Here is a 15,961-nt window from a genome sequence, read left to right as displayed (position 1 = left end):
AAAAGAAACACCAAATTACTGTAAGCATCTGCAGGTGGAATTAGGGTCTCTCTACCACTTAACTAGCAACACCCTGAGCTTGTCCCAAAGCTACATGAGCTGCTTGCTTATCCCCATCTCACACCCTGCAGCCCACACAAGAGCTGTCCGTGTCATCCTGCTTATTTGCTAAGTAACACCCTCCTACAAAGCTGTTCACAAACGACTCATTTCTCCTTCCACGTTGTCTCTGTGCAGAGCCAAGGGTACGAACGGGAGCTGCGTGCCGGCTGCTGCTGAACTTCCCGTTGAAGAATGGGGCAGGTTGGGAGGTGAGCACGGGGGGCTCGTGGTGTAAACTGACAAGTCAGGGCTTGAAGGTGATCTTAAATCTATTCCCATCTGAGAACCTGGTTATTATCTCAGCATTTCCTGTGTGAAGAATGGTGGGGTGGAAGTTGTAAAGGGCAGACTTGTGACCTTTGCATGATTAAGTTTGGCAGTCCTGAGTGCAACACAAGCCATGCAACTTTATATCCCGTACCTTCGTCTCATCTCCCCATTTTGCCACTTCTCAAAGGCAGCATGCCTCTTTCCTCCTGAACAGAAGGCAATTTACAAGTGTCTTTTAAAATAACACACACAAAATAACACATAGGGAATAAAGATTCTTACAGTTGAAGAAAAATTAAATGGGAGATCTAGCTAGAACTTGCAGACTTGTCATAATCTCACTTGTCTCAATGTGTCCCCTGTAAAATGGAGATACAGGCAACGAGATGTCTCACCAGATGATGGGAGCTCTGGTCCTTAGGATTCACTGTGAAGCGAGCTATCAAAAAGCCAATGAACAAATGCATCTGCTGTGGCTGTACAGAACAAATGGCTGAATTTCACCCCTGTGTCTGCAGGATTAACAATAACCCATGTCAGAGACAGGCACCAAACAGCAGCTGATGGGATCCCTTCACTGTAGAATCACCAGACCCTGCAAAAATTCAGCTAGCACATGCAAGGAAAACAGAAGTCACCACCTCTTCTACTTACCTACCAGGGTCTGACATGAGCAAAAGCACAATGCAAGAGAGGTTCCCATGGAGGACCACTGCTCCTACAGCAGGGGTACACCAAATTCTGGGAGGAATCCAGAATTCAGGCACTGCAAAGTGGCAATGGTTTTGCCTTCAATGTTTAACACCAGGACAGAGGCATTCACTAACCAATTAGTTAGCGCAGCCAACACGAGTGCTATCTCTTTTCTCCTTGTACTTTCCCAACCTCTGGTTTCTCTTAACCTGATTTTGCAGGTGCATGACAGACCAGCCAGGACAAGAGCTGCACACATGGCTGCAGTATTCCTACCAACATGCATCTGTCATCTCCCAGTGCATTGCTCAAAGCCATATAAAGCTTTGCTGGGAGATACACAGCAAGCAAGGGAAATGAAAGCCATACGCATGAAACCAAGCAAGACAAAGCCCCTGATATGTCAGCAAAGTGGCCCATGCAGCCTCTGAGCATGCGTTTCTCAAACTGGGAGACGACGTTAGTGGACTTGTGACGGAGAATAGGGATGAGTCCAGTCCAGCTTGCATGGGGAAAGCTGGAAAACTGGTGCTTGCATTAGCCTGTCTGCAGGTTACGTTAACTGAGAGGATTTTACCAGTGGAAAGATCATTCTTCATCCAGTCTCACTACCTGCTATGCTAGATCTTTTGTCTTCTTTAACCCAAGCCAATTAAAGTTTTCCTCACAGCTCCATGCCCATTTTCTTCCCATTGCACATATCCTCTGCAGCCATTCCAAATCCCATGTTTTCATCTCCTTCCACAGTTCTTCACTCATCCTTCACAGACAGCTTCTACATGAAGTTCATTCTCTTTATACTCAGCTTCTCCCTGGTTCCCACCTCCCCAAGGCACTAATTACAATACAGTTTATTAGCCAGGCACGTAACATTTAGACTCTAAATTTGGCCTGCTTTGAATGAAGCTAGACACCACTGAAGCAGTCCACTGCAGTGCATACCAGGGAAGGAGATTTTTCAAAAGCACTTTAGTGGCTTTGGAGCAAGAGTCCCATTTTGAAAGAGACGCTTAGAGTAAGTCACTTTTGTCAATGAGAGTATGGCTCAGAAAGCATCTTTGAAAAATAATACCCTCAGGCTCTTTTAAAATCCATCACTACCCAAGAGCAAGTAAAGCAGCCCTGAGTAGTCTTTTCCTGTGAAGGCTCAAAAACAAAGGGCTAGATGCTTCAACCCTGTGGTTTCAGGCAGGTGTGAAGGAAGCTGTGATACCATTCAGCTGGCAACAAGGCTGCATCATAGCCTAGGGAGAAGCCTCACAGATCAGCTACAGGTAGGATAACATGAAATTACTAGCCCATTCATTCATTTATCAACTTGTTATGGTAGCCGATACAGACCTGGTTCAGGGTCCAAGCCAAGGTGCCTCTTTCATTCCAGTTACCATCATTGTAGCAGCTGAGTGCCCGTCATCCCAGCCCACAAGATGCCCATGAAGCCAGTCAATACCACAGCTAGCACATTTGCTGATGGAAAGAAAAAGCCCTAAGAAGGACTTGGGAAGTCCATGACAAAGCAAGGAAATGAGCCCAAACATCCCTAGTCTGCATCTTGACCAGAAAATACAACTAGTAGTTGTGTCTCAGCCAACAAGCATTATCCCATGGGCAAAGCTGTCCACTCCCAAGTCTGCCACATGCCACATTGTCCAAATACGAATAAAAACAGATTTTTCTGGGCACGAAAATTAGTCTTGACTGGTGAAGGGAGTCAGTTTGGACATGACAGCTCTGGACAGCCAGCTGCAAAGTAAAAGCCTGGCTTGAAAACATTACCCATGTGTGGCAGGAATGTTCCTCTGTCCCTGCCAAGATGCCACCATCGACAGAATCTGCCTAGCCAATATTGGCTCAGAGGAAACAAGTTGCTGTTCCCCCATCGTTTAATATCTCACTTGCATGAGCAGCAGGGATGAGGGAGAGGGCAGGGAAATACAGTGACATGGACTCCTGGAAACACTCGATGAACTTAGTTTTTCATGATGCTGTCTGAATACCAAGAGTTCTGAGTGTAATCAGGATGCTGAGAACCAAATTGAAAATGTCTGAATCTACACACTATGCACCATAGGGGGCAAATAAAGGAGAAAGCAAAGGTTATTTTAGTTTCAACTTGCACTTCCAGTGTAGCAAAGTTCTGTGCATCTCTTAAAGACCCCATACCTTGAAGCTTCAGTGCGATGTCTAACAGAAATCCATAACGTTTTGGTCAAATTCAACATTGGAGTAACCAGACACACTCCATTCATGCCAAAAGGCACTGTTAGCACTTTGCCACAGGCCATTTGCAGAACATTTTTGTTTGTTTTGGCCACCCACCCCCCAAACAGTAACACCATCTCAGAGCAAGCCATTTTGAAGATGGGGATGCAGAAGTATTGAGCTGGGACATTACAGGAGAGCCTGGAAAAAAGCTTCCAGGCATGAGACCATACAACCTTATAGTGATTCCCAGACTCACTGTGGCTTCTACAAGAAAGAAATCCAATTCATTGAAGCCATATGACTATTTGCTGCAGCCCCACTTGAAGCTCCTTATGTAAAAAGAACTCTCCAAGAAGTTAAATTCTGCCTTCCTACCTCCATCCTAAACTCTCCCACTCTTCCTCCCTTGACTCAAAATCCCAGCTGTGCAGAGTCCACAACTGGTTTCAAGCTCTGACCCTGAGGAAATAAAATAAAACTCTTGTGTCCTGGGTGAAAACAAGCCAGTTTCTCCTGCCAGCCACCTTCTCATCCCAGCAATGCAGTGAAAGCAGAGAGAACTTTGGAATCAGATTTACCTCCGAGTTGTTACCTGGCTAACCAGTTGCTCACTGGATATCTGCCCACAGAATACCAACGATGGAGCTTATTAATGTGGGAGCATCTTGAAAACTCAGATAGCGACAAGGGACTCTGGGCACTGTTCAGAGATATACTTCAAGAGTTTGCACTTTGAAAACGTCACAGAACCGATTCTAGAGGCTGCATCCAGTATTTCCCAAGAGTCATTATACACAACTACAGTAATTCATTAGGGATCTATTTAAATAAGAAGGCAAAATAAAAATTCTGGCAAAAAGCTTGTCCAGCATTGAATTAAGCTGAATGATTCACATCAATAAATGCCATCTCAGCTACAAGAGGCTACACCATAAGCCCCAAATGCTTCCACAAGACACAGCAAGAAGAGATTTGAAACTTCTGCCTTCTTGGTAAGAGCTAGCACTGAGATTAAGAGCAACACAGCAGCCTTGATGCATCCTAATCCACAGAAAACACTGGACTTCTGTATAGGGCCAGCATTTGAGAAAGCTTGTACAGTTGTGCCAAATGACACAGCAAACCCACAAAGCTGTGCCTCTAGCACATGGTTTGCTAGCGTGGCTTAACTTCAATAGCCATCGAATAACTCCCAAGATGTTTTTGGAATCCATTCATTCACAGAGAGATTTGCCAATGCAGAAGTGGCCTCAATTGAGCAAATAAACTCTTGGAAGCGAATGGTTTATCTAGCTACATGGAATACTTGAAATCCTCCCTTTTCAGCCTTTGCTTTCAAGTTCTTTCAAGTTGGTAGGTTTGAATTCCAAAGACTATGGGAAAGCTTTTCATTAACCTCAAGCCAGCTCCCTTGATCTACAAATTTTTTTTAATAGTACTAAATATCACAGATTACAGCAAGAGAAGAAACAGAAAACAAAACCCAACCTAGACTAGCATCATAGCACTGTGACCCAAGGGCTCAAGCTAACCATGTGGTTTTTGACACCACATTTTGACGACAGAAATACAAACGTGGGGCCAAAGCACCCCTCTCTAGACCAAAGCCGGAGAACACAAGATGTGGCAGGCTCCTGCAGGAACACAACCGAGCTCAGTGGGTGTTCACTGCACTAAGCACCTCGGATGAGACTGACTACCCGATCACCCAAACCAGCTGATGCTACAAAACTAACATCACTGCCCTTCACAAACAAGCACCTCTAGACAAGGCATCCCTTCAGCTAAAGCTCCTGACCCTCAGCCAGCAGCTGCGCTGACTTCAGACATAAGGACCTGCATTATAACTAGCCATAGGCAGCAGGAAACAAAGTGTGCATCTCATGCAGAGGCTGAAAGGCCCATTGTAATTAACCGCTCTCGGCCCTGTACGTTGAACAAGACAAAAACAAAACCCACAGTTTTCTTTTGCTGGTAAGCCCTAAAAATGCTGCCCACTATTTCACATAAAGGGCCTATACGCCCAACACTGTCTCTGCCCATCACACAAACCGCAGCACTTGGCAGAGGCTATGGGGAAGGTTAATTCCCACAATAATCAAATTTTACAGACAACGCCTGCAGGACAGAAAGAACGTCACCATGTTTTAGTCCCACAAGACGTGTTTCTCCTTCAGCTGAACCTGCTTGCTGCCCAGTGGCACACCACAAAAACCAGCAACTGACCACCAAGTGCAGACAGGATCCAAGCACAGGGAAAACCATTTACCCAATGCCAGCCAACATCTCTGCAACCAGCATGTTGATGCTCAAACATGATTAACGGTTTAGCTCATGGGCGAGGGCGGATGCTCTCCCAGCAGAACGCAGTGAGCAGCCGACGGAGACATGCTCCCAGGGAGCCTGGGAAGAAGGGGTGGGATGGAGGGAAGGTGGTGTTTCAATTTTTGCCTTTGTTTTAAACATTCAAATCTATTTTAATTGGCAATAAAAATTAATCTTTCCCAGGTCAAGTCTGTTTTGCCCCTGACAGTAATTACTAGTCTTTATCTCAACCTACGAGGTTTTTCACCTCGTTTTCTGCCCCCACCCTGTTGAGAACGGGAGCGAGAGCGCGGCTGGGTGGGCGTCTGGCTGCAGTCCAAGGTTAACCCACCACAACACCTCACCAAGCAAGGTGGATGCTCTTTAAAAAGAGAAAAGTTAAAGCTTTAAGAACAACTTAGCAAAAATAGCTTTACTAAACTATGACAATGACAGCTCTTCCTGCAGCTCAGAAATGATGAGAAGCAAGCCATAGGACTGAAAAAACTAGAAAACTAAACTCAAGTTTTTCCTCTTTAAAAATCAAGACCTAGTTACATATTGTTATTTTTCTGTTGTTTCCCAGTTACAGGGAAAGAAAGGATCAACCCCTGCTTTGGCATCTCAATTCATCATGCAACACTCGAACCGTGTCAGGATGAGAAGTAAGCATGTTTCCAGCAGATGAAAGTCATTAGCGCAGCACAACAAGCAGCAGGACACTACTGGGGGCATTTCTCCTTCATATTTTTCAAAATCTTTTTCTTTTAGTCAGTATTTTTAGCTTCTCTTTTGGAAGCTTCAAATTCTGCCCCTTATCTCCCTTGACATTTCTCAGTATAGACATGTGTATGTGTACATACAAGTCTGGTATTATTCAGAGGCGAAGGGGACTTGTCCTGCTACTGTACCATGCAAAGCACATGCCAGTCCTCCTGCAGCCTTTCAGAGATTCCCTTCAAGCCAAAGTGTGAGGTTTGGCCCACACTCCAGCATCAAGCAACTCCTGAACAACTCTCTGGTCTACTGCTAATGATGTGCCAAACAGCGTTTGCACGAAGCTGAGAAGTGGAAAGAGGTAGCAGCTATTTCACATCCTCCTTTTCAGAAATAAAAAACAAGAACCCCAAAGCAACCTTTCTGCAGCTCTTCCTGTTGAAGTTCCACCAGAAAAAACAAAGACCATCCATTGTTTAACACCACAGGTTGCAATCCTATGAAGTTAACAGTGTTTTCTCACCCCCCTGTTATCCCTTTGGAGAATTAAAGGGATGAAATAAATCTGAAACTACAGAAGACTCAGAACTCTGTCCTGATACAGCAAACATACCCATCACTGCTAGCCTCTGGCCACCATGCATGCAAATGTAGGTGCTCCCTCCTAGTTGAGAGCATGCAAAGCTCCCATCTAATACAGGTTCCAAGCAGACTCCAGGAAAAATACTTACTTTTCACCTTATATAAATCTATAGAATAATTCATCTGATTTAGTAACATAGAAGGCACCACTACCTGGCACCTCAACTGTAAAGCAATTCCATGTCGTTTCAGGCATTCAAATGTTAAGTATCACCTTAAAATACATACGTACACCATACACTACTAGGCTGTTTCTTATACATTGACCCCAAACCAATGACGATTTCAATTCAGCCAAAAATCCCTCCCCCCGGGGGGGGGGGAAGGGGGGGAATATACCACTATATGTTTTTAAAATGAAAAGGGAAACATTTCTGAAAGGTTTCTGTAGTCTTCTACACCCACACCCCACAACTCTCCCCAAACAGCCAAGCTTTCTTTCAGTTTCAGCGGGGGGGGGGGGGGGGGGCGAGACTAATAAGAGAAAAAGTTGGATTCAGATGCAAACATCAAAGCACCCCCCCAGCAAAAAAAACACCAACAAAAAACCAACCTTGAAAGCAAATCTGCCATAGTTCCTTCAGAAACCATAATGCTGGGTGAGTCACAAAGACCTTAATACAACTGAATTATCCAGGTTCCTTCAAAAACTTCACTGTCATTTTATGGATCATCATAAAACTGAATTTTAAGTCTTTTTCCACTTTCAGTAAACTAAAGCATTATAATTATACAGGTGAACAGCATGATAAGTGTTTTAAAAGGACATTTAAATATTAAAAATAAGACAATTCCAGCAATCCTTGCCCAGAAAACAGATCATTATGTAGCATGGAAAAACAGCTTCTGTGCTCCCACACCTGCCCCTCACAGCCACTTATCTAAAAGTCACTGAGCCTGCGAACATGCAGAAATCATCCATGCAATAGCTGCAGACGCTAAAAAGATTAAGATGTTAAAAAAATACAGGGAAATCAGCTGGCTTCTTGGCAAAGAGAAAGGATACTACGAAGAGAGAGAGGCAACAGAGAGCAAAACCAAAAACCAAACCAAAGCAAATCGGTTTTCTTCTTCCTGAACCATAGAAAATAAATAACAATAATGATAAATATTCAAGCAAACCTGAAATAAAGATTTTGCTTTTATGCCGCAAGCAGTCATCTAAAATTATTGAGTGTGTTCAGGCACTGCTGCAATACAAGCCCCAGTAAAAGATCTTCAATTTCAATACAACGGGCACTGTGCAACAGCAGCAGGAGGGGACCCGCCTCACTCACTTCAGTAAGGAATATTTAGGTATCAAAATGCAGAAGCGCATCGCATTCAGAATAAGGCTGGAAAAGAGAAAGTTGCTAACTGGAGAGCTTAAGAAATCTGATTTTAGTTCTGAGGTCTTTCCTAGATTTGCTGAGTGACGAGGGGCAGATCCAGTCATACCTGTGCTGTAGGTCTTCACCTCTACTTGATTACAATTGCATCCCCACTTAAAATCTGGGAAAAAGGAATGGTTCCTTTTCTCCATGCTTTGATCCATCCACTCAAACTGAAACATCTTGGATGCAGGGACCATCTCTCTAAACATTACAAAATGCTTCCCATAACAGGGCAGAGCCCTCCCTGCACCGATGGGAACAAGTGCCAGACGCTCCAGGAACTCCCTGAACAGCTTGCTATCGCTATTGATTGTATCGATAGTGTATGAAGCATGGCAGTGTGAACTCTCTACTTAGTGGAGCAGGCAACGCTATTTTCATTGCGGTATGTATCTACAAAGAGACAGAGAGTCTAGTGGTTACTCCAAGGTGACCTGGAGACAGGACTCTTGGGGTTCTAGTCCTGGTTTTGCTGCAGAGTTATAATGAAACCTTGTAAATCAACATCAGTGGCCCATTTTTCTATGCAATAGGAAAAATGAATTCTTCTTAAGTTCACTGGAGCACTTAAAGGAGTTACTACACAAAGTATTATCATGTGTTTATTTAAACTTCCTTGGATGACGCTTAAAATATATCACTTCGCAGCCTCATCTGGTGTTGATCAAAAGACAAAGCTACACTAATTCATCCAAGCTGCAACCTCACCCACTAAATAGTATGCCATTGTTTAATCTTGCTACCGTGAAGGAATAACTAGAGACCAAGGAGTGTACAAGTAAGGAAACATTTTAGATTATTATACACAGAGGACAAATTCATTTTGATGAATTGCAAAATAACTCTTTTGAAGCAATAAATTTACACTGCTGTAGCAGAACAGAAGCCGGCTTTTGGTCCTTTACAATACCCTGAAAGTAAGGGAAAAGAAAGCCCGTGCAACCTGAAAGACACCCCTTTCTGGGAAACAGGGAATATCTGCTCTCCCTTGCAGAGAAGGATAGGGATTGCAGTTCAGCTGAGCCTTCTCTGGGACAGGGCCTACTTTACGACTTAAGGAGTCACGCTGCATAAAGTTACTAAGCAAGAACAACACAGACCTTCAGACCAATGTATTCTCTGATCTAATTCAAGATCCCTTTAAACCTCAGCTGCTTTAATACTGCAGGCCATTAAAACTCAGAGAGCTAGTTGTCACAGAGGCACACAGCAAATGCTAAAAGAGATTTTGGAAGCGAAGGCTGGCCAAAAGAAATGAGACGTTGGTTTTACGATGGATCATAACATTTCTAACAGGCTGCTCTTTCTTTCAGGGCTTACAAATATCACTTGGCCCTTACAGGGACAAGGAAGAACTGCCAAACTTTCTCCTAAAAATAATAAAAAGACTTAAATACTAAAATCAGTTAGTCCACACTCTTACACATCAAGTGCATTTTGCCTTTAAATGCATTTAACCAAGAAGGCATCAAATTGTAACTTTGGATTTACTCTGCAAATGGCACACAGTATATAATGCAAGAGATAAACATGTTGTTCTCTCTACACCATTTCATATCTTAGTAGTAGATTAAAAAAAAAACCTAACTGTAAACCAAAGTATAAACGCCAGTTACTCACAAGCCTTCCTGGTACTCAAAAATTGGATCTGGATCAGAATTTATATAATTTATATAAAGTTTTTATGTTAATAAGTCAATGCCACACTCCCGACCCAAGCCCCACAGGAGTCTGAAGGCATCAGAACACAGAGCTGGATCTGGTTTCTCCTCTACTCTACAGTCAGAGACCCGAAAAACATCAAAAGGCTTCTTAGAGAAGAAATATGAATGTAGTCAAAAGAGCTAGTTTAGAATAACTTTCTGTGCAACTCAGCTGCAAAACAAGACAATATTCTCTAATGGGAAAGGCATACTAGAAACAACTTTCCAGAAATAACATTGCCAGCAAAGATATATTAAGGGAAAATGAACTGTAAGCAATAACCAGCCAATGCTTGGCAATCTTCATCCCTACTAAAACATTTATTTTCACTCCTTGGTTGGTTTTTTTTCCCCTTAAATACCCCAGTGACAAATAAATTATGAGCATTACAGCTAATTTATTACTCAGCACTGCTGAGGATGGAAATAAAAAAAAAAAATAAAAAAAAGGACAGCAGTATTTTAAAGCTGATTCTTATTCTAGGAAAATAAATACTTTATTAAAAACAATAATAAATTCAATGGGGAAAAACTGCTCTTGCAGTTAAGTCACCGGACTGAAGCACCTGAAACTTGGAATGCCCTGCTCTGCCAGACTCTTCTCTGCCCATGCCTAAGCTGTTCAGGCTCTGCCACTGTTGACCAAGCAAAAGCTTTATCAATAGCTTCAACAACAGAATCAAGCTTTTAATCTCTGCCTCAGTTTACCCACCTGCAACATCTCTCCCATCCAGTCTACTCAAATAGTAGACCGCAAATAGATTGCAAAACTTAGGGGCAAATTCTGTTGTACAACACCAAGCACAACAGAAACCTCTGAAGCACTGCAGTACTCCTACACTAAAATTGTCTTTAATGACATCCTCCACATGGACCTCTCCACTGACTTGAAGGAGGGTTTGACCAGGTCTCTACAGCAGGAGACAACTGCTTTCTGTAACAGGAAAATGGTATTGTATTTATCACATTTAACAGAGGAGGGGAAGGGGTTGGCACCAAAGCAACTTAAAAATCCAAGAGCCAAATTCTGCTCTTAATCCCTCCATTCCCTAGTGTCCATCTCACAGGACCCCCTATTTCTGTTTGTTCCAGCAAGAACCCTTTGATGATTAACTTCTATATTTATCTTTGATACTGACTTTTTTTCCCCTCAGTATGGAATTTTAAAATTTTCATTAATATCCCAAACCCCAGTAGCAATAAAACTGAACAGAAGGAGCCTGTCTCAGAGACCACGTGCACACACCCAATCTCACCTGGACTCACAGAGTATGATTTTTACCGCAGGTATGGTAAGAGGGCTTTTGCAAGCTGCAGTCAAATGCTGCTGCACGGGCAAAGCTATGGCCGGGAAGTTAAGCGTGGCTCAAAAGTTTTCATTCAGCAAAACCAGAAACAATTTGGCATTCATTCCCACGCAAACACCAATGCACCCTCCTTGGGAGGGACCAATTATTTTCCTTTCCATCTCATGCTTAGGCTAGTCATCCTCTATCCCTTGATAAAACACATGAATAGCTGCATTCAAAGCTGCAGCAAACAGAGACATGTCAGTAAAGCTCTCTAAAAACAGCTAGCCGGAGCACACCAAATAACTGTATCTCAACGTGCTTCCCATATGCATGCCCTTTATCTAAAGAAGCCCGTGACTTTGGCAGATGTTGGATGCTTGCAACTAGGTCAGTTTGAACCGGAGCGAGCCGAGGCTAAAGGCTAGGGAGAGAAAATTAAATTGCGCTCCTGCTCCACAAACTGTGGCTGTCAAACCGAGAGCTCTTCGCCTTCTGCTAAAGCAATGATTTCACCACTGGCTAGGCAAAAGATTTGACTGGCAGGTTGATGAAATGCCTCGGCGATAAACCATCAGGAGCACTTAGAACATTATTACCAGTTAAAATATTCCAAAATGTGATGCACACAGGAATCCGGGGGGGGGGGGGGGGACGGACGACACAACAGGGAGGGAAGTGTTGCCAAGGTATGTGAATCAGCCTTATCAAAATCCTCATCGCTGCATGGCCGGCATGACTGATCACACTGCTGCATTCGCCTGAAAGGCACAAGACTCCGGCTGGAAAAACAGAGGTTCCAGCCTTTCCCTCTTGGTGCCATCTGCACCAGTAACGCTCGGCTCTTTAATCCATGGACCTACGCTGCAGGAGAGCGACCGGGGGTGGGCTTTTAAAAGTTGCTGTGAAAAACCCGAGTAACTTCTGCAGCCCGAATGCCTGCAGACTACAAGCAGCGTTTTCCCCGCTGCCACTGCAGTTGCTGGGAAATTCAAGTTTCCAAAAGCACACAGAAGTAATTAGATGAAACCAAATAAATGCATACACAAAACCTTACAAGAATATGCAAATAATAGGGTGTATTCAGCAGCCCCAGAAATTAAGGCAGCAGCGCAAGCTTGCATTTGCATAAACTATGCAGGATATGGCACCAAGTCATTTTGGAACATGTGCATTTTGCAAACAGCAAGCGCAATAATTGACAAATATTTTGGAATGTGACATTGATCAAATGCTCGCTAAAACTTCACATGAAGAACCTCAGAAACGCCGTACTAATTAACCAGAGACATCCACTGTTGGCATCCTGAGGTATGTATTTTCACTGCTGAGTTCTGTGGGAAAAGAATTGGACTTTATAGATTTTTATCAGCATTTATTATTTATAAAGCCCTGTTGGCAAGCACAATGTTTTATGAACAAATAAAAGTGAATGATCTTTGCTTCAAAACCACATAATGAATGAATGTATGCTTTGTACATATATTCAAGTGGGCGCTACTAGTTTATTGTGCAGCGAACATGGAAAAAAGAAGTTTTTACATCTCTAAAAAGAAATAACAATATCCACTTCTAAACGTAGTGACATGAAAGCCAAGCCCAATCAAAACTGAGCTCTTCAATCACTCCTAGGAAGCCAAGCCCCTGCCTTGTTTTCTTAACAAGCTGAGTTTTTGCCCTCATGGTCTCCCTGGGCAGAGCAAGGCAGACAAAAAACGAGGAAACCAACTTGTAGCCGTATAAGGAGAAAAAAGGTTTCCCTTCCTGAGTTACAAATAACTAGGGAAAGTCACACATGTGGCCAAGCAAAGCAGAAGTATGAATACAGTACTCGCTTACTGCTGACAGGCTAAAATTAGTAGTTTATTCAACTGCCCAGAACTACACACTGTGTCCGTCCTCCGCAGCATCTCCCTATTTGTCTGTCTTTCTGTTTGCTCTCCGCTTTGTCTCGCCCGCTAATTTGTCCCTCGGGGAACAGCCCGGCACGCCACCGCTGAGCCCAGCGGCCCCTGCTCATCCCAGGAGCCTGAGTAAATGAATATCCACTTGCAGTTACACCTGGGCAACTCTGCAGTGCCTCCAACGATTTCACCCCAAGACGGCAGGCGAGAACAGCCCTTGGCCCCACGGGACGCTCGGTCTGCAAAAACGATTAGGTCCTCCACACTTTCCACCAAGCGTCTTCCCCGCTTCTGCTTTCACTCCCGCATGACACCTGTAAGCGCAGCGCTCCTCCAGATTCGCTTTAAGCACAGGTCTACCCTCCAAAGATAATTCCACATTTGCATCTGTTCATTGCATGAAGAGCTGCATGGTATTTGCAATGACGGCAGACAAATTATACAGGGAACGGAGGAACATTTGCCCAGTGCAGCTGGGCCACTGCTTATGCATGCTGGGGATTGTTGCGAGTTTAGTTTTCTTTTTTTCTTCCCCCCACTGACCAGTTGTCTGTTACTGTTTGTGGATCAGGCTGGCCATGGGGGCATGATGTCATGCTGGCCAGGGTACAGTCCTGGAGAATGGCAGAGGGTAGAGACAGCAGCACCTCAGTCGAGTTAACCCCTCGGAGGAGGGAGGACGCCGGGAATCAGGACGGCAGAGGTGTTTTCCAGCTGGCGAGGCTGGGGTGCATGAAACGCTCCAAAGGAGCGAGAGGGAGTAAGCGCGCTACTCCGGTACAAAGCACGGCACGAGAGTTGGGGAAAACTGGAAAAGAAATGCTGAACTGGCGAGGAGAGAGCAACGCAAAGGAGTTGGAGGAAAATGCCATACTAGGGACTATTACTGCTGCTCCTACACTCAGACACTGTAGCAAAGCGTGCCAATATACAGTGCTCTCTAGCAGATCTATACGTTTCCAGCATACCGGTGCCCGCTGGGTGACATCACCTCAGTGGGCTCTTCCTTGGCCATTACTTTGATGAAGGATTATCCCACACTCATTCATGCTGACAGCTCATTTTGCAAGTAGCTCATGGGAAACAATGTATTTACTTACTAAGGTATTACTCCCATAAAAGAGGCACGACCCTGTCTGGCTCCCACAAACTAAGCGATATCCACCTATTCTCACATAGGGTGTAGAATTGCTGGATTCATCTCAACAGATGCGATGTAGTTTCCTTTGGAATTAGGAATATGTTCCAAACTAAACTTACATGTTTTATTATATGGAGATGACTGCTAATTTCCAAATCATATTAACAGGGAATATTAACCACGGTTAGTTTAGCCACGTACCTTGAAAAATTACAGATCACGTTCAGTACAAATTTGCATAAGTAGCTTGACACGTGAGAGGGGAGCGGTGCTAAAAACACCAAATACAAGTATTCCAAATGCAGAGATCTTACACTTACTGTATAATACATTACGTGTATGGCCTCAAAAAGCCTCAGAGATTACGAATACATTTCTTTTCCATGGAAACTATAATTCTGAAATCCAGCAGGCTATTTTGAGAAATTTAAGTCAACTACACACTTACATCTGCTGGAAGAAGAACACTTCGTTTTCACAGGCTGCCTCTCTCTGTGTATACTCAAAAGGCACCAGCACAGCCGTACGGACATCTTTCCAACTCTTCTACTACAGTTCTGCCTCTGACACCAGATCTCACTATGCAGGTTCAGCGCAGAGCCTTATTTTGACCGTTCTCTACCTAACACCGAGACTTCGGGGGCTGCTGGGCTTAACGCGGACAAGGAGAAGCAGCGGCGCGGGAGGCACGGAGTAAACGCCCCGTTAGACGTTCCCGGCATTTACTCAGTGTAAACCGGGCAAGCTGGCATTTGCTCCGAGCTGCCGGCCAGCTCGGGAACCGGGAGCGGTGACGAGCCAGCCCGCATGCCCGGCCGTGCGCCGCCCGCTCGGGAGGGGGGTCCGGGCACCGGCCGCAGAAGTTGCCGCCGCACACGCGAGAGGGACGGCAGGAGGGTAACCCCTCCGCGCTGCTGAGTCATTTAAGCCGTGAAACGCCGGGTTGTGGTCAAACCCACCCGGGGCGGGGGGCTGCCCGCCGCGCTGCGAGGAAAACTTCCCCTCCGCTTCTGCCGGCGCATCCCCCGCTCCGCGGCTCGCCCCCCGCTCGGCAGGTAACGCGGGGAGGGGGGTGGGGGTGGAAGGGGCTCCGCGGTCCGGCTCCCACTCACCAGGTAGGCTCCCACCGTGCCCTGGGCCAGCATCAGGGCGCACTCGGACACCAGGAAGAGCTGGATGCTGGAGAAGCAGGAGACCTTCCTCCGCCGCCTCCGCTGCCGCGGCGCGCCGGCCCCCGGGAGCTCGCTGCCGCCGCCGCTGCCGCCCGCCGAGCCCCGCTTCCCCGGCATCCTCCCGGGCACCACCGCCGCCGCGGGATGGCGGGCCCCGCGGCTGCTCCGCGCCTTCCTCCTCCTCCTCCTCCTCCTCCTCGGGGTGCCAATCACAGCGGCAGCCCGCGGCGGCTGCCTCTCCGCCCGCGGGCTGCTGCCATGGCCAGCTCGCCGCCGCCTCCTCCTCCACCGCCTCCCTCTTCTCTTCTCTCCTCCCCTCGCCCTGCCGCGCTCCCTCTCTCCGCCGGCCCCGCGCAGGCCGGATCCGCGCCCCCGCCGCCGAGGGGCGGGGGAAAGCGCGGGGCTGGGGCGGGCGCCGGCGGAGGCTCCGCGGCGGGCGGGCGGGG

The 15,961-nt window shown here is 45.8% G+C and overlaps 1 protein-coding gene across 1 annotated transcript in view; it reads right to left on the bottom strand.

Moving 5' to 3' along the window:
- The window catches only part of SLCO3A1 (solute carrier organic anion transporter family member 3A1), a 153,405-nt gene extending 137,717 nt beyond the window's left edge, over positions 1-15,688 (bottom strand). The window contains exon 1 of the mRNA XM_049812746.1: positions 15,456-15,688. Coding sequence (XP_049668703.1) covers positions 15,456-15,632 — 177 coding nt within the window. The 5' untranslated portion in view covers positions 15,633-15,688. The remainder of the gene's footprint in view (positions 1-15,455) is intronic.
- Between the last annotated feature and the right edge of the window lie 273 nt (positions 15,689-15,961).

The sequence above is a fragment of the Accipiter gentilis genome, chromosome 10 (genome assembly GCF_929443795.1).
Source record: "Accipiter gentilis chromosome 10, bAccGen1.1, whole genome shotgun sequence".
NCBI classification, from domain to species: Eukaryota; Metazoa; Chordata; class Aves; order Accipitriformes; family Accipitridae; genus Astur; species Astur gentilis.
This window is presented reverse-complemented; position numbering and strand designations above follow the sequence as displayed.